Source organism: Aulonocara stuartgranti, assembly GCF_965226115.1.
Source record: "Aulonocara stuartgranti genome assembly, chromosome: 6".
In the NCBI taxonomy this organism is placed as follows: Eukaryota; Metazoa; Chordata; class Actinopteri; order Cichliformes; family Cichlidae; genus Aulonocara; species Aulonocara stuartgranti.
Window position 1 is genome coordinate 35,968,871 of NC_138944.1, and position 24,457 is coordinate 35,993,327.

Here is a 24,457-nt window from a genome sequence, read left to right on the forward strand (position 1 = left end):
TTCGGATCCCTTGAAGTCAGATTGAACCCTTTGTTTTTTAACAGTTGATGGAGGGCTGTGTAACTGGAGAAGGTCACTCTGACACCTTTAACTCCTTCTGTTTGGCTCGGTGTGACTGTTCCACCAGCTGTTGCCTAACTGTCACAAAGCAGCAGATTAAACATCTCTAGTGGCTTGAACATGACGTAATAGCTCATTTGCTGCATCACTAATATTCCCTAAACTGGTTAAAGGGATTCAGAGTCTTCTTCACAAGAACATATTTAACAGTATTTTCAAACCTACAAAACAGTCCAGTTTTGGGATCTATCAGCCTGCAGTGTCTGACGTTGAGAGCAAAAAGCAAAAAAGAAATCGAATCTTCTGGAGGCAACTCTTCTCTGGTGAGCTGATGGCGATGCAAACAAACAGAGAGCACAGAGATGGTGAGGGAAGAATGAAGGACATGGATGGAAACAGTGGGGAGCTTGCTTGAGGGTTGCAGCGGCTACAGCAAGAGGCATTTCACCCGTGTTTCTGAAGAATCGATTTACTGATTGGATTAGGGAACCAGGCAGGTGTCATGCTTTTGCATTAATAACTCTCTCCTTCAGTGTAAATGTAAAGACCTTATCTGCTAAAGAGATTATCGATACGTTAAATGCAGTTTAATCTGCTAACATACAATGTAAGGGTTTGCCGGGCTGTATTTGCTGTTCTTCTGTTTCCTTGAGGTGAGAAACTGATCACTGAGAATGGTTTCTTTTCTCACTGCTGATCAGATGAGCTCATCTGAGTTACAAATTATTCATCTAAGTGAATAAATTCAGCCCCAACACCTGCCAGGCTCCACGAGGAACTGAGCAAGGCGCACACGCGGCAGACAGACGCCTCCAAACCAAAAATGCGCACACAAGCATCAACTCACTCAACCGATCCACACGGGCGTTTCACAATGAGCGATGACTGTGAAAGCTCAATCCCACCACCTTGCGTTCACGGGTGGTATGACACGATGAGGGAGGGCGAGGGGACGGAGGGAGAAGAGAAGCGACACGAGTGTAGAATGAATGGAGATCTGATGAACACAGAGAGTTTTTCCACAAACTTTATGGATTGTATACACAAGAATTACAGAGGCAATATACACATTAGATGGCATCGGAGAGAGAGACGATGGGTGACACATGTGACATGATGATCTACCGAGCCCCACCCCATCCCCACCCACCCCTTACAAATACAAACACGCACACACACACCCTCCACACCATCCTTACCAATGGGCAATGAGGACGTTAAAACGTAATGTGTGTGCGCTGTGAATATCTCAGATGAAGAAATCATCTTAGTGTCCTGTACAGTGTAAGGCACTGAGGATTACCTTCTGTAGCCGATGGTGCCAGGACACACACACACTCACACACACACTAATAAACGGACGAATGCATGCAAACCCAGTCCCGTATCTTCTCACATGTACACACACACACAGTTAGTGCTGAAACGATTAGTCGATTATAGAGACAGCCAACGCAACCTTCCAAAACCATTTACTACTTTAGACTTACTTATTTAACTTGAACCAAACTTGACTGTTATTTTATTCCTTTCAAATAAAGACCGGGCTCATTAATGAACACTAATGGGAAAATGTGTTTTCAATGCTTGTAATCCACATAACAACAAACCTGCACTTTAACAGGAACTCTTAAGCCATTGCCAAAAATCTTAGAAGCTTGAAGTGATTTTTATTAGAAAAAAGCTATTAGTCAATCAGATATTCACTGGCAACAGTATTGATACCAGCGGTGCCGTGTTGGCCTCCCCCAGCTGACACTGAACTTCACACACTAGCAGACAACTCAACAGCTGAAGGAGATAACGCTCATAACTCTGAACAACAATGTCGTATTTTTTGCACACGTTCGCACAACTTAAAAGTACTTTTGCTGTTGATGTTTCTTTTTTAAAATATTCTCTCACTTTTCCCTGTGGTATTGACATTGGTTCTGAGGATTTTCCATGGTGTCAGTATTGACTTTTAAATTCTAGTATCGTGACAAACCTGATACGTATATGTATAATAATGACAAGGCTTAGCGATTAATCACACAAATCGATTTCAGCACTAAACACACTTGGACGCCACTCGAAACACCTGCTCAGTCATATACACTCACACACTGTCACAGACATCACAAACAGAGGAAATGTCTCCTTATGGCAGCAGTAGCCCCGCCTTCCTCACAGCGGGACAAAGCGTGGATGGGTTGACGGTGGAAAACATGGCTTCTGAGGATGAGTCTGAAAAGTGGTCCAGTGCCATTGTGAAATTGTGTAAAACATCTCTATGACCTCTGCTGCTGCTGCTCCCTGTCCTCCCCTCCCCCAAACTCCCCCCTCCATCCCCTGGAGTCACCAAAACCTCTAAGAAATTGCCTTCGGCCCCTCCCACCCGTCCCTCCCCTGCCTTGCTCTTGACCCCCCTTACACACACACACGCATGCACACATTTAGTGCTGTACAAAGGGGAGACCACAGAGTGGCTTCAGCTACATAAGCACAACTTTTGGCAGCACTACTGTACATTAAACCCCACGGTGTACTGTTTCTTCTTCTTCTTCTTTTTTTTTTAAAGAGAGCCCTTATTTCTGTGTTTTCGAAACGTTGCCTCACGACTGACCCGCTGACACAATTTCACAGCCAACTGAGCGGATGGGTTGGTGCATCTGTTCGGTTTTCCTTTATCCCACAAGGAAGAAGAAAATCCAGAAATGATTAGTCACACATTTAGAAAGGTGACAGAAGCCAGAGGTGAAGATGCGAAGGAGATGTGGAGAGAAGTGATGACTGAGCAAAAAACCTTGCAGACCCTCCCCTCCCTCCCCAATCCTGTGCAAAACAAAGAGAAACACCCACAAAAACTAATAAAGATCAAATGCTCACTGATCTTTTATCGTCAAAGAGAACGGTGTTTGTTTTTGGAAATGCTCACACACAACATGCTTTCACAAAAGGGCAGTGTTGTGTGTCGGCCATTTTGGATCTGCTGTTACAATTCTGGACAAGCGAGTGGTGTCATGGAGCCAAAATGGAGGTGGCTTTTTAATGCCTGCCTGTCAACAGTGTGGCATGTCGGCAGGCTGTTGACGGAGAGGAGTCGGTGTATAATGTGCTAGTGAAAGCAGAAAGGTGGGGTTACCGTTCCAACCTCTGACACCACACCAGGTAAAACCATACAATAACTCAATCTGACGCCTGCGTGTTGTCGTGTAGCTGACTCTTTGTTATGTTTTCTATCTAGCTACCTAACTCTAGAGGGACCTGAGAAGTAAGCAAACTGCCGTGCACCTCTGTGAAACTCTCACTACACCGCCTGAAACTGGACCCAGGACATCTCCGGGATGGACACGAGATGGTGCCACACCATAGCCAAGAGGGCTAGCCAGTTAGCAGGATCCTGAAATGATGGTCATTTTAGTCTGTAGAGGCCAAAACCTCAAGGCTTTGATTCCAACTGTGTGGATCTCTTAGGATTTTGGCAACTTTTACAAAAATCTGTATGTCTGAATGGGAGTTTTAAAGTCGTCCGTCCCACTCTGGATGCGATGTGGCTTTCCTGCTTCGAGTCTAGCCTTTTGACCGTTTCCTCACTGTGGCCCAGTTTTAAAGTCACCACTCTCCCCATTTCTATGCTAGTATGGGCGCCAGTGGGACTCAACTTTTAAGGCGTAGTGTGGATGATCTCATCTACTACAGTGGGTTAAGGGTTGAGGGGGGTGAGCGATGGACAAGATGGGGCATGACAAATTTGACTCGGATACAGAAGGCACTGTGGCTCTGTAGGGGGCTTTGGGGAACATTCCCCACCTGCCGTAACCTCTTGATTGTAGGTGAGGACAGAAAGGGGGTTTCGTGTTATGCGCCCCTTCATGCCCACCAAGCAAATGAACAGTTAACAAAAAACAACCACCCCCCCAATCCACATCTTTCCTACGCAATGCTCTCAACTACTAGGCCTGGAGGCAACACATCTTTTGGAGAGAATAGAAATTTGTGGAGGAAAAAAGGGAATCGTCATCAGGAGGAGGGAGGGAAAAAGACAGCTACAGAGGTACATGAACTGTGGGGGTGTGATGTCATGTGAAGTCTGGGGAAAAAAACATCGGTGCCAGTGTTCACATTTTCTCAGATCTGCATGTTCCCGTTTCCTCGGCCTGTTTTACAGAACCACTGCGTCGTAGGTTCACCTTTTTGAAGTAATATGATGAGGATGCCTATGAGGTCTGCATAGAGTCAACACGTGGACTGGGGTTTGTTTTCTGGCTTTTGCAAACAGCGCGAGGTTTTAAGAGTAGCTCGATTCTTTGACTTCTTTGTGAGCATGATCGGTATGCAAAATAAATATTTATCTGAAACTCTAATTATACTCTGTTGTCTATAACTACATCTACGATATCATATCTAGGTTTATCTGTAGGTAATCAACTATATTTATCTATACTTTATCATTTTGTCCTAGAGTTATTGAATATTCAATAAGTGTTATCCCTCATAACAATAAGGATGAAATATTATTAGTCCTAAGTGTTTCTGTCCTGAACCTTCAGCATCACTCTCTACCAAGCTGAAAGAACAGACGTCAAATGGACAGCAAAAGAAGGATAAATTAGGGAAAAGAAGGTCGGTGGATACTGAGGTTGGTTTTGGCAGGGAATGGTTTGCTACAACCGTATGTGACTGAACTGGGATGACTAGTTGACTCTGGTTAGCCAGACCTGAGAGAAGGGGTTGTAGGGTGGGGTGGATGGTCAGCATTGGCGCAGACAAGCAAGCGGAAGGGCGGACTGACAAACAGATATTGTCTCTCGGGCTGCATCCATGTTTCCTGCGAAACACAAGGACTTAACATATATATCTTGCAAAGATATAAGGTAAAGATCAGCTTTGACTCCTGATCTTGAAACTAGGATGTGGCTCAGAGACTGTCCTGTAGACAGGAAAGGTAGGGCCAATAACATAATATGTTTATCACTGCCCCCTGGTGGCAAAAATACTGACCGACACCAACACTGTACCACTAATACTGTGCTGTTCTCACTACAAAACTGCAGAGCCCAACAGATTGAAAAGCTTTTTTTGGCAGCAAGTGGGAGAATTCAATCTCAGTAGAACTTTTAACTTTTAATGACCTTTTCTGAGCACCTCTTAAGCGTGAAGAGAAGACAAAGTTTTCACGGCTCTCAATAAATTGTCCTACCTCTGACTCTGAACCTAAATTACTGATCTTTGGGTTGGCTTGACAGAGTTCTGACCCCTTTTGAACCACTTCAGGTCAGATAACTGAGAGTCCATCTGACCTCCAAATCCACCATTCCAGAGAGAAAAAAGTGTGTCTTTAAAGATTTGCATTATAGCACACAATGCTGCTCAGGAAGAGTTCCCAAGCCGCAGTTGACTTGAAACATTGCAGCAAGGCATCAGGAACCCGATAAACATCATTGAACGGGGGAATAATAACATAATGGATGTAAACAGGATGAACATAGCATACACAGCATAACTCCAAATAACATGACAACAAATCTACAGCAACAATTCAACCAATCATCACCATTATCATCATCATTGTCACCATCATTTTGCATTGACATTGATATCATTATTCATAAAAGTGTCATCATTAACAATAATAAATAAAGTGTGTTAGAGGTTCGCTTCTCCATGCCCTTTCTCCCTCTTGTTTCTCAAGTGCAGACAGAAACTTTAAGGTGCTCCTTGTCTTCTAACAGGTTGCAGTAACAGAGCTTTGGGCAGAAACGGAGACAAATAAAATACCCAACTGTCAAAACCTGCTTCAGGTACAAAGAAACCACAAAACAACATTTCTGCTGAGATCTGAGAGAGAAAGAAAGAGCTGGAAAGAAGGGAGCTTCTTTTGTAAACCTAAATGCAAAGTTTCCTACAAAGCCCCCCAGGTCCCACCCACACCAGTTAGATTTCCACTCTAATATGTATTTAATCAGTCATGCAGGTTTCCATCAAATTTTGAGCTCTGAAAAAGATCAAAGGAGGCTGAGCGAATGCAACAGAAGAACCAAGCTCCAATGTCCTAAGAAGAACAAGAAGTAAACGACAGAAGAAATACTGAAGAAATTAGTCTTTTTTTCCCATCCCTCCTTTCCTCTCCTCCGCCCTATTCAACTGTGTGATGTCATTTCCTGTCGGGTCATCCTCTGTTGAGTAACAGAGAGGGAAGGGGCTTGACAAAGTGTCCGACTCCCTTTCTCTAGTTACCTGAGCCCAGCCCACAAGTGCAAGTGAACAGGAAGTGAGCCCACACTGTGGCTCTCCCCCCTGCCACCACTATTACTACTACTACTACTACTATCACCACCATCTGCTGGACAGGAAGTGATGTCACATCAGTTCCATCAGCACTATGCGAGTCCTTAACAGTAAACAGAGATGATAAAACTCATCAAATATCAGCCAGCGCTGTGATTGGCTGGTTTTTGCAGTATAGGCGGAGCTTCCTGGTTCTGTCAGTTGGACAGGAAAAAGGTTCTAGATAAAGTGGTTGTTCTCCCTTTTTTTTCTTTTCAGTGTTTGTCATGTAAAGTTTCACTGTGTTCTTCATTGTTCAAGTTTGATTTTCTGGAGGCATAGCTTGGCATGTAAGGGTTGGGGGGGTCCTGGCTTTTTATTAATTGATGTATCTTTAAACATATCAGTCTAGGAGCAGAGTCTAAGCGGCGGACTCTGTGTTCCAGCTCATTTTCAGGCTTTTACAGTAGCAGTCTGGCCAGAGACAAATAGCACACGTCTAGCAAATCTAAGCAATCAGGCATCAGTCTGAGAGAAGTGCTTTTAGGCCTCATAACATCGCACTTGAATAACCTCGTGCTCCTCCCTTGCTTGCACTCCCACACCTCTCTTTTCCTCCTGCAGCCAGGTCTTGATGATCAAGGCTGATTCTGGGAAGTGTAGTTCTGAGATTGAAAGAAGCAGAGGTAAACTGTGTCCAGGCCTTGGCGGTCCCTTTTTCTTTTTTACCCATATGCTGCTCTGCCACTCATTTGAGTATTACACAAAATGTGTAAAAGGCTTTTCTGCTGCCCCCCCCCCCCCTCCCCTCCACCCCTTCCACTCGTTCATAGTCTGAGAGCTGAAGGTAGAGGGTTTTGAGGGTATCAACCCCTCCCACCACTCCGTTTTGTTTTTTGTTTTTGTTTGTTTTTTCTTTTAGTCTACATATCCAAGGCCAGAGCACTGGAGACTGCTGTTCTTCTTCTCCTCTCCTGCCATATCCCAAGCTCTTTATGGTTGCTAGCACCAGTCATCCTCATCCGTCTCACTATAAGGTTCATGCAGGCCCTTGCGGGGCCCTCTGGCATGGGCAGGCCGGTGGTGTGGGTGGGGTGGCACCCCTGGTGTTCCCCGTCGGTGTGGGGAAGGTGAAGATGAGCGGTAACCATTGGGTACCCTGCGTGGATGCGGTTGAGGGGGTGGAGGAGGCCCGTGGCGGGCAGTCCTAGGTGAACGTGGGTGTGGGTGAGGATTTCCTCCATGTGGGTGAGGGTTGCCGTGGGAGAGGCTCTGCTCGTAGGCGGGAGGCTCGTGGTGACGCTCATACTCATAATCTCTCTCGTAGAAGGGCCCGTCACACTCCAGGCTGTCCCCGGGTGGAGGCCCGCTCCAGCGGCTTCGGTGAGGCGACCTGGGTGAGCCGTGGAGGGGCGAGCGTGGGGACTGGTGCCTAGGGGAGCGTGGCGAACCATGCCGGGATGAAGAGCCCCCGTGGTGGGGAGAGGCGTGGCGTGACGGGGGTCGGTGGTGGTAGCCTCTGTCATGGTCTGGAGGGGAGAAGTGTCGTGGAGAGGGTGAACGCAGGCGACCTGGCCCTGGGGGGCCATAGCCAGGCTTGCGGACCGCGGGGGAGTAGGTGACATGTGGGCGTGGGACTGCAGGGGTCTGAGGCAACTGGCGGCGGCCTCTCCTTGGAGTGCTGGTCCCCGAGGTAGAGGGAACCGGGCTGCCGCTCACCGAACTACTGCCCTACAGCAAAATGTAAACAAGGAAAATCAAAACGCACCACAACAATAACAACAGAGACCAGAATAGAGCAGAACGGAGGTGAGATAGATAGACAGAAAGAAAGAGAGATAGATGGATAGAAAGATGGATACATAGACACCATTAAAAATCATCCAAAAACATAGTGATGAAGCAAAAAATTGACATCAAGAAGCCACATGTCACATTGAAGAAAAATGGACAGAGAAATGGTGACAAAGAAAAAAAAGCATAACAGAAAAAAGAGAGATTGATATCCATAAATAGAAGTGTGGAAATAACCTTTTGTGAACTCTTACTGGAGATTAAGGGTCACAATATATGTGAAATGATTAACTACTGTCCTCAAATCATAATAAGAAGATCCAAGTACATCAAAATATAGATCTAAGACAAAAACAGGTCATACCATACTATAATTGCATGTTTACACTGGTGCTTGAGACTTTGTGTACTCTTTTCTATATTTCTGCAAAAATGAAATTAAAACTTTTTGTTTTTAATATCAGCCCTAAAAGCAGATCCTGCAAATGTGAAGTATTCTACTTTGACTCTTCCCAATGTTACTTGGCTGTCAATAAATAGTACCTGAACCTGTTAGCCAGTAATTATTTTTTTAAACTGATCATCTCAAAGTATTTGCAGAAGTACATCGTTCAGGGCAAAAGAGGGTGAGTTGTTGATGTTCATTAGGCTGGAAATGTTACAGAACTATTTCTGAAGATATTGGATTTCATCAACCCACAGTTAGACACACTGTCTTTAAAGAATGAATTTCAGGACCACTATTATCCTCCCCAGGAGTGGTCGGCCAAAGGGATCGGCTGGGAGCTCACAAAAGAAGACTGGGTAACTTTTAAGCAGTAAAAAGCCATCCCGACATTACTGCATTCCAGCATAAGGACCTTATCCTATCTGTGAAACCGGGTGCTGACAGGATCATGTAGTAGGCCTTTTCTGATGTCCTATTAATGCCACCAAAATAAAAATCAACAGATCAAGTCATCTGTCTGTGAACTGAAGCTCAAGAGAAAGTGTCTCGTGCTTATGCAGAAATAGAGAAAATCTCAAACAATCCAAAATGCTCCCGATGAGACATTCTATAAAGAAATTAAACAGCTGAACCTTGACAATAATCTTTGCTTTTGGAGCCCACCTGTCTGTGACCTCGTCCGTCAGGCCCCTCGCTGGGTGACCGGGACCAGTGACGGTCGTGGGGATGCCTGTGGGAGTAGTCGTGGCGGTCGTGGCCGTACCGCTCCTTGTCCATGGAGCCGTGATGATGGTGATGGTGATGGTGGTGACGACGGTCCTTGGTCCGGCCACGGTCCCGCTCGCGCTCCTTGGGCGGCAGATCACCTGACTGTGTGGTGGTGCTGAGGTCTGTGCCCAGGCCTGGCAAAGAGACGTCTCAGTTTACATTTAAACCAATAATTTTATTATCCTTGAGAACATATTAACAAAAATTCTACTCAAAGATATTCTTAATTCTCAAGAAGTCTTTATCCACTTGATTAACACAATAAACTTTCCATGTTTACTGTAAAGCTAAAGTTCTTAAAACTGCAAAAACATGCAAGAAGAAAATCTACTCCAGTTGTGCAGTCAAATGCAGAACATCTCCACTCCAGAATCGATGTGGCAGAGCAGAGGATTCTCCATTAGATTAGAGAGCTCTTCAATTATAAAAGGGTTTTAGAGGTTAACTCTGTCAGCGTTGTTGCATTAGTTTTACAGCTGAAGCATGCAATTTGGACTCGCAATTAATGATGAAGTGGGCTGTCTGCTTTGTGCAATGTTCTTTTTAAGGACTTCTCTGTGCCAAGATTTGAATTGCACTAATATTTGTGAATATGATGATCTGTAAATGTATGTTGACTTAGGTAAATGGAGTAACTGCTGCTGAATTACTCTTGACCTGGCTGCAAACAACACTGCACGCAGTACTATATGTAGAAGTTTCTAAATGTCCATATGTTGCAATCTTAAAAGGTACTATCAAGGTACTATTTTGTCAGAAAGCAATTGCAAGTAGTTGCAGTCACCATCTGGTCACCCAGAGGTTCATTGGGCTTTACTCTGAATCGCTCAGTGACCACTTTCGATCACGAGGTGATTATACAGGTTGCATGGTGGGAGACAACCTGTCTCCAAACAATTATGGTCCTTCTAGGACTAACTAGAACCACTGATTGGTGAAGGTTTGTAAACCATTACCATCTAATGCATAAATGCAGTGTTAACGGATCGCAATTATGTGCAAAACACATCTGTCACATGATCTTTGCAATAGGAGACTCAGCTGATTGTATTTCGGTTCTATTCCTTTATAAAAGCAAGGTTGCGGAGTCAATTTGCAATTAAACCATTGCCCAATAATGGACCTAGCAACTAGGTCACTATTTGTGGAAGAATTTCTGAATTTCTGCTTCAAATCTATGAGGTTTGGCTCTGAATGTAAGCAGTTAATGTGAATTTCTGTGCATGTAGAAGGCAACAGCTTTCTGATGCAAAAATATTAATTTGAAGATGGCAGGTAGTTGCAGACATGGTCACCCTTGTTGAAGTCAAAGGCAGCAAGATTACAAATCCATTGCACACAGTTGCAATAAATTTTTGGACATGTTTTGGTCCTTAAAAACGTAATAAGTTAGATGAAGACAACATCGAACTTGAGGCTAATGTTTAATTTTAAAATATCCATTTGAATCTAAATCAATTCCTATGACCTTCCAGTCCTTAACTTTAGAGAAGGAAGAAGCATGTTTATAGCCTGGTACAAAAAAACCCCACTTTTGATTTCTATAGCTACTTCCCCTTGACCACAACTATGTTAAGGTTGCCGTGAGTCCTAAAGTATTCTTCTAAGTGATAGGCAGCTAGCTTAGCTGAACTGAGCTTTGACTGCTTATGTGTCTTTTGTAGCATTTTTAACTCACTTATTTTGCAGTTGGGGTTATGTGTACTAGCATATATATTACAAGAAGTCTATGTTACAATTTTTTTGAGTAGATATTCTAATACATTATTTGTATTTCAACATTAATAAGCACCTAGTCTCTGAATACATCTTGCTAACCAAGCTAATGTTACTAACAAATATTGTTACATCAATGACAGCCTTAAATAATAATTGATTTCTCATAGTGTCACAAATCACAAACCAATGGGTATTTTTTTTTATTCAGTCTACTGGTCAAACAAACGTTTCTTATGCTAACATGGCTAACATGCTAAAGTTTAGCATGCGAGGTAGAATTTTCTATTTTTCAGCTAAACCATCTATGATGTAGTATAGCTTAGCATAAAATGCCACATACTAATACAAATGGTAGCCTGTTATCAAGACTTAAGTTTCTCCTTGTGTAAAGAGACTTGGTGACATGAGAAAACTCCTTTCTTCCAAAGCACAACCTGTGCTTGAATGAAATGACAATAACATATTTTCCAAATTAACTGTGAAGTCTTATGATTTTGTCTACTTATTTCCAAGCCACAGTTTATTTTTCATATAAAAGCAAAGTTAAATCAACAAATAAGTCAAATGCTCATGAACAGCCACAACAAACTTGCCCTATATTTGTGATTGTCCGTGATGCCAATTGTACAACCAATTTACATTATTTAATTTTAACACTAGCCCTCAAATATGGAAAGTTACAGTTTTAGGGATCTTCTCATGGTGTTAAACATGACAGTCTGACCACAGCAATCAAAACACCAGTCAGCTTAGCCACACCATCTGTACGCAGACGATGCACTGCTCTCACACTGAGATTTATGGCTCATCTTTCTTTGGTGAACTGAACACTGGTGCAGATGTTGGTCTGATTTCAAAGGAAATAACCATTCTGAGTTACTCACCCGTGTCCGCGTCGGTGTATCTGGTCAGGGAGCGCTGCGAGGTGCGGTGGCTTCTGTCCCTGCGTCCTCCATGTCTCCCCTCCTCAGACACCACCCTCTCCAGCGAGTAGTCGTCCAGCCTCACGCCCCTGCCTGTACGCCCATGAACTAGGCTGGACGTGGAGCGACGCATCGGACTTGTGTCAGTAATGGTCTGCAAGGATAAAGGAGGCAGAGTAGAAGAAAATACAGAAGAGGGAGATAGAGGCAGATAGAGAAATCATAAGGTAGGGGAGAGAAAGATAAAAAGAAGTGAGATTTAAGGCCTTGGACTGCTGGAGTGGAGTCCGTCCTCATGTCTGAGAAGGACACCAGTCACTTCAGTGACTTTTGCTGAGTATATAACATTATGGTATTGGGCGTATAAGTGCTTTATGATCCAATGCCAACTCTTGATTTAGATGCGTGGTGGTTCAGAACAAGACGGCAATTCAGGATTTCAGAAGGTGCAGTTTGATTTGATAATATGAATATTTGGCTTGTGTGCTGTAGTGTGTGGTGACCTATACAGATCTAAATATGATTTCTGAATAGCCTAATCTGACCCCAGCTAACGGCATTAGCATTCATGTAACTTGAAGGAAAGGACCTGAAATCCCTTAGTATTAAGTCTAAGTATGAAACAACATGTGACACCATGCCTCTTCACCAAAATATGGTGATATGAAACGCACAGATATAAACAGGGAACTCACAGGGAGAGGAGAAAAGGGTAGCGCGACAGAGAACAAGCATGAGGTTGAGCTTTAGAAACCATGCCTCACATGCACAGAGGAGCTATATTGCTTTTCCCCACAGCAGCCATATTTCATTTACATGAAACTCGGGTTGAGATACCAGACAGTCTTTTTATGGTTTGATTTATAATTAAAAACACAAAATGCAAAACTGAAAATTCCACATTACTTGGCATTTCTTAAAAAATGTGTATATATTTATAGCCATGAAAAAGAACAGATTTTATGTAACTTTTGCTTTTCAAACTGGCATATTATAATTAGCTGGATGACATAAATGTCATGCCAGAGGTATGAAACACATGGTAAGGAGAGCCTTAGTCCTCATCATTAATGAGAATGATGCAAAGATGGTGTGGGAAGAAAACATTACGCCAATCTGACAATAGAGCAGCAAGGGTTACATCTTATTCAAAGACTGATCTTGTTTCTCACTACATGCATACTTTCTTTCTAAGTATGATCGAATATAAATCAAATATGGACACTCTGCGGATAAGACAATCCATCATTCTAGGCGCTCTGAGCCAGAGCAAAAGCTCTTCAAGAACTCAACAGGAAAATCCTACACTAAAAAAACTACGAGACAAAATGTTTCACTGTCCACTGTCTGTTTGAATAAACAAAATAATAAACAAATATCAAAAGTGAGCTGGTGATGTGATTTACTTCCTGCTCACCATGAAGGCTCATCTACTCATCTCATCTACTCACAGCTGAAATGTGACCTACAACATATATACTGGGACCAGTTCTACATGATTTTCCTGCTGGGTTCATTGTCAGGCTTCTCTGATCAGGAAAAAGACCCTGCCCACACTGTGAACCCCCACAAAGCCTCACATTAACTCGATGATAAAGCAGGTCAGTCTGCAAGCAGCAGGCCAGACAAAGACAAACACAGGAGGATTCTCCGCCCTGAGACGAATGTCACCACTTACAGCAGTCTGTACACAAGCCATGCATGTTCTCTGAGTAGCTGGCAGTACAGAAATGTGTACACCCTTAATCCACCCACACACACACACACACACACACACACACACACACACACACACACACACACACACACACACACACACACACACAGAGAAAAACTTGTGTCGGACTTCGAATAGTTTATTTTGACAAAAAGCCTCATTTCTCCATTTTAAATTGATGAGTTTGACAAAACAGCATTTTGTAAAGTAATGTTTTATTGAAGAATAAATAAATATCATTAAAAACCATTAGATATTTACAAAGTTATATTCTTTTCCCCCATTATTTGGACACTACAAAGGCCAAAGCTAATATCAAAAAGTTGCATTGCTACACCCATAAATCGCAGAAACTTTACCTGCTGCCACTTTCATTGTTTTCAACATGGATCTTCAAGTTTCACAGAGAGGATCAAACTCTGTGTCAAACTGACCCACCCTCGACGTAGAGGAGCTCCACCCTTTGTGAGAGCAAGATTTCTGGCTATAATCCAGAGACCAAACAGAACTTTTGAGTGGAAGAGTCCAGCTGTGTCCAAATCTGAAGACGGCACATTAGGTGAGGAGCATGATCAGGAGTATATCTGTCTTTTTTCTTTTAATTTAAAAGGTTGTTCCCCAAGAATATGTCCCAAGAGTCAGACTGTCAAAGCAGAGTTTTAGGGAATGTTCTGAAAATTCTGACTGAGAACAATCAGCACTGGAGTGTGTTTTTGTGAGATGGTACTTTTTTGGCTAGAATAACAATATTTAGTCACTACCGATCCGACTTGCCAGATTTGACTAGTCTTCCCTGGTTTTTAGTTAGTTTATCAGTCTCTTTTGTGGTCTTATTGTATACCTTTTGAGAGCAGTTGACTCACATTCTTGTAGACATCCAAGCTCTCAGTAAACTAGTCCATTAACGCCTCATCAGGCAGGTTTCTTTCAGTTTTTCATTTTTGTTTCATCCCTAGTTATACTGTTAATTTTGAATTGAAAGCAACTTAATGTAAGGTGCTGAACACAACGCAGCTACATCATGAGCATCACACTCTGCCTTTCATGCCACCTTTTATGCTACTGAACATCAGGCTTTGACTAAAGCAACGCCTTGCCTCATTGGCACACCACTTTCTCTCGCATCCACAGTGAGACTTTGCCACGTCATGCATGAGTAATGACATGCCGGCACCCTGCCTATCCCCGGTACTGGCCAACAGTCACATATCAGGGCAGTCCATGCTTTTCATCATACACTGTTGACCCGGTCTGCAGTGATGCAAAGGATTCAAATGCACAGGTAATAGACACACACAGACGAGCACACACAGACGCTGCGTACGAGCTGAACTCCTGTGAAACTCTCACAGGGAGTGAAAACAATGGAGCGCAGAGCGAGCTCAACATGAGCAAACTCGAGAGAGAAAAAGGAAGAAGAAAAAGAGAGACTCAGATAGCTCAAAGAAAAGCCGACAGAAGAGGAAGACAGAGGAGAAGGCCTGATCAAAGTAGATCTGAACAGTGACAATTAGGTCAAAGCTGAATCAAAGAGGCTCGAGTGCCAGATGGGTGGGGTTCACTGCATTAATGTAATAGAGGTTGACTTTTTCTAAAGGTGCATCAATGAAGGAGAACACAACCCATTACCACAAAAGACTATATGCAGACAACACAGAGATTTCTTTTAAAAAGGCATAAAATTCCTGCTTGATGCTGACTTTCATATTGTGTCTACAGACATGAACACAAAAGTGTGGCACAGCACTTAAAATGGTGGCTTTTGAAAACTAGATAGACGTTTGATTTATCTGAAATTTGGGAAAATCGCTGAGTTTCTGTCCAAGAGATGAATACCCTTTGCTCAGAACACTTGAGTGTGCAGCCACTCTGGAAACACTGGAATATTTGGTGAATGAGCAGAAGAGGTTTTGAATTTCCATTCAACCGACTGACCCACTTGGTTCCATCTCAGTGTTTGATTGAAAACTCAATCATGGCCCGTGAACACTCTGAATGGCTGTTGAAGAACAAATGTCGGCCACACAGAGTGCTGAAAATTTTGCTAAAATGAAAAGGATTTGGAAATGCAAACTGCCCTGAATACCAGGGCAGGGGCAGTTTCTTTGACACCGAATGGCGAGTCGAACTGTTTCACTGCTGTTCAGCTCCACCCATATGGCACCTGATGTGGGGCGAAATGACCAGCAAAACTACAATCTGCTGCAGATCCAGTTTGGAAAGACAGACCGTCAGAGAGAGACAGAGGAAACGAGCGGGGGAGAGGGCAGATGGAGATAGAGCAAGAGGTACATACACTGAGGTTATTTCCGCGAGGCCTGTGTCTCCTCCGCTGCAGAGCAGGCGAACACAGAGATGATAACGTATAGCAGAGCAGTGTAGCACGCACACGCACGTACACACACACGCACACAGAGCACAGGCCCGACGTAGCATAGCCACCAGGACCCGAGGAGAAAAAAGGATGGAGAGAGAGAGAAATCGATAACAGGATAAGACAGTGATTTGTGGAGGAGAGAAAGAGAGGATTTGTTTTTTGAAGAGGACAGATGAGGATGTCGGACAAAAACACAGGAGGATGAAAAATGAAATACAATAAAATGATATAAAGGAAGAAATGAAGGAGGAGTTGGGGTGCAGAGACAGGAGAAAGAGAGAAAGAGAGAGTTCAGTTAATTTCAGGATGTCTAGCGCGCAGCACACATCAGAGCCAAGAGATCTGCGGGCGAGCAAGAGGAGACAGAGGACATCCCCCCCCCCCCCCCCACACACACACACACACACACACAAACACACACACACACTTACCGAAATAGCACGAGCACTCTGGAAGGCAGAGCAGTGTTAGAATACAGTAAGTAACAGTGTACAGACGCACATGTATACTGTTTACACAACACACACGCTTAAACACAGATACACACTCACAGATACACGCACAGGATATTTTCTACAGAACGAGCTAGCTTTCCGTAGTTTCTGGATACTTTACGATTATAGAGACATTTTTCGTTTCAAAGCAGCGTCATATTAAACTACACTAAACCTCAACTCTATTTTTCAGAGTTGAAGACTTAGCAATGTTCAAATGTATAGGTAACAGACCTGGGTCAGGCAGTGTTTGCTTTAATGAGTGCATACTGGTGCGCAGATACTAAATATGAAAAGCATCTAAGACAATACAGTACAATAAATCACAGCCATTGGATAACTGTACAACAATGTGAGGGTAAGGTGATAACCGTTAGCTTTATTGTAACGTTACATTTAATAAGTGCTTCCACAAAAACGTAAGTAAAAAGGTATAAGCTGATTTTTTATTATGTACACAATCCTGCTGTTTACTCCAACTGCTCGGACAGAAAAGCCTTATGAAGGAACCAACATACCAAAGTGAGAGCAACATGACGTGATGCAGTGAAATGCTGTGGACATGAATGTGTTGGTGTGTGTGTAACTGCAGCCAGAGGCTTCAAAGTAAGTACGTAGGTCCACAAGTGCTGTATGTGACATGTGCTGAAATGTTTGATTAACTGAGTTTCAATAATCCTTCTTTAAAGTAAAAAGCAGATTTATTGCGTTATTTAATTAGATCCTTACTGAACTATTGCAACACCTGCCTTGGCGTGACAGGTTTAGCTAACACACCTCCGACTGTGGAGTGCTGGAAAAGCTCTCTGTTGGAATGGATTTGTGTGCCACAGTTAAGTGAGGATACACAAACCTGATCTGCAGATGTATCGAATCTTTTTTCTTTTTGTCAAAGTTTTGTCAGTTAAAAAAAGGCATGCCTTACATGCGTGCACCCATCATCATACACGCCACAGCTTCACTTCAGTGACAGCGTGGGTAGCTGAGATCATGCTCTTCATCCTGTCAGTCATGGCCCAGTATAATGAACGGATGACCCACTTTATGTGTAACTTTCACGTCAACAACCGTGTGCTTTGTTTCCCTTTAAGTGTTGCAGACGCTGAGTTTTATTTATTTCGCAGCTGAAGAGTGACTCTGGCCACAGTTCACACGGGACAGACACACCAAGGATTCAATGGAAATGGAGCGGGGAGCAGTGACAGGGGAGGGGTTAAATATTCTCTACACACAGGTCTTCTAGATGTATATTAATATACATATCTAGGACACTGATCCAGCCTTCAGACCCAGTTTTACATTCTGCAGTGCTGCTCAGAGATGGAGCTTGGAGATGAGCAGTGATGGGTCAGCTGCTGGAGGAGTGAAGGGTGAAAGGGAGGCAGTGCTGGTTAGAGGATGGGTGGAAAAAGAGGAGGGAAGGGAAACGAGACAGAGGGAAGTGAATTTACAGCAGTCTCCTGTCCTGACATTGCATCCTAAGTGGCACGTCTCATTCAGAGACCCAGAGTTACCTGAAATGCTTTAAGAAATATGAAAAATTATTATTCGAACGAGAAGGTTTTAGATGATGTCAGACTCGTTCCTTTTTATTTGTTTTAGGATGCAGAGAGAAGCTTTTCCAATTCACTTCAGCTGTCAGGCATAATGTGAGAGAGTGAGGATGACAGTGAGTGATGGTGAGATGAAGGTGCTCACTTGGTTGTCTGCCGAGAGGCGGGGCATGGAGAGGGTCCGCCCATGCCCATCCATTGGGTGATAGGGCTCAGTGTCGGAGTACCCGTCCCGCCCCATCTCCCTCATCTCTACCGTCTGTAAAACACAATGAGAGGGGGCGTGACCACTGTCTGCTGAGGGGGAGACTCACTGACCAATCGAGCGAGGGGCATGACATGATGTTAATGAGTTACAAGGATAGGATTATTCATATGATATTAGTTTTCTTTTTTTTCAATTGCAGGACGAATAATAGGACAATTTATGCAACAAGCTGCATAAATTTAGTGTGGGGATGGATTAGGTCAGCTTATAAACTATAAAACCACATAACCATAATATATTTAGATCCAAAATCCAACAAGGAAATACTTCTTTGGAATCACTGGAAAACTATTTTAATATCAAGCTGCCAACCCTCTGAAAACTGGAGCCTCTCAAGAGCTCAACAGCCAACTTACACAACTTGTAATTCACATTTCGTCTTTGTGCAGCCGTCATGGGATTCAGAAGGGAGACGAGGCACTGGGGAGTAGGAGCACCCCAACAGACAAGCGGAAGTAAAGGAATAGTGGGGAGGAAAAGGTGTAGGTCACAAAACACATCTGTAAACTTTAAGCCACTGACTCGAGAGGAGGTTGGAGAGGAAACAGGAAAACTCAAGGGAGAGGAAGATGGTCAGACTGAGAGAATAAGGCCGGGGGAACATGGACTAGGGGGAGGAAGATGGAGAAAGAGAATGAAAGGAGAAAAGTGGGCACATCTGGAAAAAGAAAAAGACTGCTGTTGTGCCTGCGGAGTAACAGCAGCAACATCAAAACGGCAGGAATGAAGGAGCTGATTAAGTGCAAAAGTCCAGGTCTGTAAAGGTGTCTTCCATGGCTTAGATGCCTATCCATCCACTTGTGTGCTTAGATAATTACAAAAAGACATTTCTAAATAAAATGCTCGCCAAGGAGCAAAGGAAACCAGGAGGTTAATGACACACCTTACCTGTCTTTAACTGCTCTCTTTAGAAAGCTGCGCTTTTCACTTTACAATGTAGAGCTCTGAACATTTTTACAGGTTAATATAAGATCGTTTCAGCTTTGAATTAGCAGCGGACACTGAAGTGGAGAAAAACCCTCTGAAATGTTTTGAACTGTATTTATTTAGCAGGAAGTTTTACATGTTAGATGCTTTAGAAAAACGTAATAGCAAGTAGGGTCACTGAGTAGCTACACAAACTGAAAAACCCTGCAGAAGTAGGTTGTTGAGTTGGGATTGCAGTTTCTTCCCTTCTCTATTATGTCCACAGATATTACTAGACCAGTGTGGAAGCAGGGACTGGTTGGGTTTAGACTGATGTTACCACGGTGACAACATGCATGTTCGGTGTCATTATACCTGGGGGTTGTGACGGTTGTCGTGGAGGTCGTCGGGGTAGGGTCTGTCCGGGCTCCAGTTACCCGTCTTTTGGAACATTTCCTGGGCTTTGGCCGTCACCCATGACTGGCTCTCAGTCATGCCACCCTCAGGAGGTCTGGCACCCACACACACACACACACACAAACATAAATATGAATATTATTGGAATGCTAGGGATACTGTAATTTTTCAGTAATCCTTAATGCAACAACACCGAATTTGCAGAAGACCAAGGAATTAATTTAGAGTGGGATCAATATGTCGGCTACTATTGACCTGTTTACTGATTTATAGAGTCCGTCTAAACAGGAGCTGTACTTCAAGCTTAATTTTAATCTTAGCATGGTAACATGATTACAGATACTATAATTATCATATTGTTGCTTATTTATTAATCCTTTATTTATCCAGGTAAAAAATCTCATTGAGATTAAAAATCTCATTTCCAAGAGAGACCTGGCATCAAGACCTTATACTCATGTCTTGATAAACAGCGCTTGTACTTTTTCTGTATCTGATCTGATTTATGTTTACACTACATTTAAAATCCAAGGTTTGGAAATGAAAATGAAAACAAAATTACATTTTAATCTACACTTGAGGAAAAACTAATATCATAATTAACTGAAAAATAACTATGTTACAGAGATCACAGTGTATATTTGTCAGAGGTTTGTTTTAAGGATTAGGGTTTCTTTACCTCAAACTTCTCAATCACAGTAAAACATCAGTATATTATTTTGTTTGATGTGATGATATGATTTAAAAAAAGAGAAGCATGAGATTCAGCTGAGGTGCTGTGGATGAGCTGGTGCGAGCTAGTGGCACCATCTTTCTCTGCAAAGACTTTAATAAGTCTTTAATAAGAGAATAATGATAAAGTTATCAGAATTCCAGCAAACTTTGAAGCATCCTAACTGTGGCATGTTTTATAATCAATATCTTTCAAAGTTTAAATAAGGAGACCAAACTAAATAAGAGTTTTGATAACCTTCAAGAAGTCACATGATGCCTTATATTCTAAATATGGCTCCTAAAATATTACAGTGAAAAATGTACAAAAACTGTAATAAGGCATAAAAGGTCTGGTCAAAAAAAAAAAGAAGAAGCACATTTTGCTTGTTTTTACTTTCAAACCTTTCCTTTCAGCTCACTATAGCTCACAATCAGTGTTAAAGGCATTAGCTGGAATGGAACTGGCACAAAAGGGGGGAAAATAAAAAACAAACAAACAGATTTTTTGAATTGATCTACAGTGTGGATGCGACTGTATGCTTAATGTATTTGTACTGGACGTTTCTGTCTGAAGCACCTCATTGCAGTGTGTATGGGCTTCCCCCGTTTTCTACTCACATGCTGTTGATGTTGTCTAGCTGCGTGCTGGAGAGGCCGTTCTGGCCCTGGCCTCCCTGGCCGTCCGTGCCGCCTCCCTCAGAGGGCGGCTCCATGCGCTGAAACATTAATGGCGTTCGGTTCTGTGTGAGATACACGACATGGCCTGCAGGCTTGCATCAGGCACACTCAGGGGGGCAGACACAGGACACAAACACAGGATGCACTCGCAGCATGCACCCACACGGGGGCGCCATCAGCAAGCACATGGCTGTGGGTATCCAAGGTAAAGTTTCCCCAAAGACTACTTGATCTGGAGTCTGCTTGCTACCCAGAAAGTGTTAAAGGGACACTGTTAACTCTGATATGTTGGGTAGAGATTCAGGGTAGCAAAACTGATCTCAGATCTGTGTCAGAGGGGAGCTTTTACCTTGAGGTAAGATTGCTCTTAAATCTCAGGTCTTGGACCAGGTTCTCATACTCACAAAGTATATCTATATAGAGACATTTTACTCAAAAATCATATACTGATCTGCCAAGTTGTTTTGAGTAACATGCCATTTCAAGAGAAGTAGTAATCTGATCCTAAACCAGCAGTATTAAAAAGCAACTTCTGCTTCCATCAGACAGGTCAAAGGTCAAGCCGTTTTACTCTCAGGAGATCCTGTTTCAACAGAGTCCTCTCTGGAGTGGCTTAGCGTTGATGGTTCATGACTGCGAGAGCCCATGTCATGTCCCTCCATGGTCTGGAAGCTAAAGGCTGGAGGATAAATGACTGAAGAGCTGCTCAGAAACAAATTCAAACCTCTTCAGACACATCAGGCTGATCTGTTGGACAGGAAGTCCGGCTACAATGTGCACCATTAATAATGGCCAGCTTTGGTTAGCTGCTTAAAAATGCTGACATTATCTAAGCTCGCCACAGGACACACGTCATACTGATTGTGTCAGACACAGAGACAACCGATATGACTTCTGTTTGTTCTCACGAATGAAGTCACAAAGATATCACTTTAAAAAAAAGCCATAAGTTTTTTGATCCTGTCCAACTGTCTTTTCCAGTGTCAAGGAGAAAAACTGTTTAAGTTTGTCTCTGAACAGTTTTGTTCTAGCACCAGAGCCACTGATGGATCCTGACAAAACTCATGGTAGAAATGTTTAGATGGATAGGATAATGACAAACAGAGAAACACTGAACACCTCTGGCTCCAACTGAGTATGTTTCTGCAGTTGTGTGTGTATGAATGAATGCTTCCATGACAGAATGATTACACAGGGAGACACTGGTCTCAGGAATCTTCCCTCAACGTCCCCGCAGACAGAGAAGGGAGCAGGCAGATTCAAAGAAACACAGGCTGAAGAGAATGGGTCTCGGTTAGAGAAACGTGGTGGCAATCAACCTGGATTGACCAAATAGGGAGAGCTTGACAGGTCAAAGTCTCTAGCTTCCTGGAAGGATAAATAGAAGACAGAAGGACACAGATGGCATGGAGGATGGGCACAAGGGACATCAGACAACATCCATGCCAAGGAAACAAAGTAGCCAACAAAGACAAAACAACAAAATACTGACAGACAACGATAACAAACAATGACTAAGACATTTCACACTTGACATGTGCACAGCAGGAATGAATGGAGGCAAAGAGGTAAACAGATGAGTTGTTAAAGAAAGGAGCCACCCTTAGCTTCTTTTATTAGTCATTTTAGGTCTAAAATAAATATTTGTCAATTTTACTTATTTTCTCTTTCTGATTTGGGGTCTGAGCAACAACAGGAAGCCGTCACGACCCGAACGCCTCACTGAGGACCCATCAGGAAGCATTCTGCCTCAACTGCCTCCTTTCAATGTGGAGGAGCAGCACCTGTACTCTGCCTGTGTGTGCAACCTCATTCTTCAGGGTCACTAACCACAGCTTGTGGCCATAAGTGAGGGTGGGAACATAGATCGACAGGTACAGCATCTAGATGAGGTCAAAGATATCACTGACGTTAAGTAACCTTATCCATTAACCATATGTTTTGAAGAAAAAACCCCTCAAGACTTTGGAGAACATTTTGCAAAAGCCCAAAGATCACACATTTTCATTGTACAGTGCTGCTAGACCTTAGAGCAGAGGTAGGGAACTCCAGGCCTCGAGAGCGGGTGTCCTGCAGGTTTTACATCTCAGTCTGGGTCAAAACACCTGAATCAAATGATTAGTTCATTACCAGCCTCTGGAGAACTTCAAGACATGTTGAGGAGATAATTTAGCCATTTAAATCAGCTGTGTTGGATCAAGGACACGTCTAAAACCTGCAGAACACCAGCTCTAGAGGCCTGGAGTTCTATACCTCTGCCTTAGAGGGTTAACCAAAAGTGGGCTTGTTGGCTCAGAAACTAAGGAAAGCAGCTTTCACTAGGGAGCACTTAAATCTGAAAAGCCACATCCAGGCAGTTCTGTTCACTAATTACTGTTTGCTGAAGAAATCAGCGTTCTATGTAAATGTGAAAATGTTCCATCATGCTGGATGTGAAAAATTAACTTCTGGCACGTGTGTTTCTTTTTCACTTGTGTGCCTTTATTGTGTGTGCATTGGCCACACATTGCACATTACAGAGGGTGGATAGTGTTACTTTAACGGCAGGATCCCAGTGGCAATGCTATGGGTAATGCCGCAGGGGGATGATAGGATGACTGAAAAGTGAAACCAAATGCCCAACCCTACTGGGTATCCAAACCTGATGCTACAGAAAAAAAAAAGACTTCTCTAAATATACACGTGAAGATTGTGGGTGGATTCTTCCTTCAAAGCAGCACGGTAATATGAAAACAAAGACTGCAGCAGAAAAGAGGAAAGCAGTGGCGAGATAAAGTAGAGATGACGAGATGGTTAAAGTCATCGTGCACTGCTGATGTTGAGAGAGCTGGTGTCGAACTGTCCGTTCAGTCCGATGGGATAGCCTGCATTCAGGACACACGCTGTTTTTGACATGATGTAGTGTTGGTAAGAGAAAGGAACAACATACTCTCCATTCACCAATGCACTCCTTCATTCGACAAAATGGAAATCTGGAGACAAGACATGCATCTGAGTCAGTAAGAATGAGCCTGACACCATTTCATGGGCAAATCTAGGAGCGATTGCACAAGTGGAGAGATGTTTCCACACAAGCGAGTGCATCTTAAAGGCATTCATTGACACAAGGGGACGAGCACTGACAAGGAACAAAGGTAAGGCCATGTGGTATCATCATCATCATCATCATCATCACTGTTCAGAAGATTACAAGCAACAAAATCCTTAGTTTAACCTTTGGTTATGCTTTATCCTCCTTACCATGCTCAAATTATCCATGATACAAAACAAACAAAACAAGTGAAAGTGTGGGGGAGGGTCAAGTTGCTAACTGTCTGGAAAAGATTATATAAAATAACCCTTTTAGCAAGCTTTGTAAAATAATAGGCTTCT

At 43.1% G+C, this 24,457-nt stretch overlaps 1 protein-coding gene across 1 annotated transcript in view; it reads right to left on the reverse strand.

Annotated features, from left to right (window-relative positions):
* Positions 1–1,223: 1,223 nt before the first annotated feature.
* Positions 1,224–24,457, reverse strand: part of cacna1ab (calcium channel, voltage-dependent, P/Q type, alpha 1A subunit, b) — a 147,694-nt gene continuing 124,460 nt past the window's right edge. The window contains exons 42-48 of the mRNA XM_082535931.1: positions 21,026–21,147; positions 19,652–19,787; positions 18,248–18,361; positions 15,975–16,010; positions 11,923–12,115; positions 9,215–9,453; positions 1,224–8,040 (exon numbers count right to left, since the gene is read on the reverse strand). Coding sequence (XP_082392057.1) covers positions 7,312–8,040; positions 9,215–9,453; positions 11,923–12,115; positions 15,975–16,010; positions 18,248–18,361; positions 19,652–19,787; positions 21,026–21,147 — 1,569 coding nt within the window. The 3' untranslated portion in view covers positions 1,224–7,311. The remainder of the gene's footprint in view (positions 8,041–9,214; positions 9,454–11,922; positions 12,116–15,974; positions 16,011–18,247; positions 18,362–19,651; positions 19,788–21,025; positions 21,148–24,457) is intronic.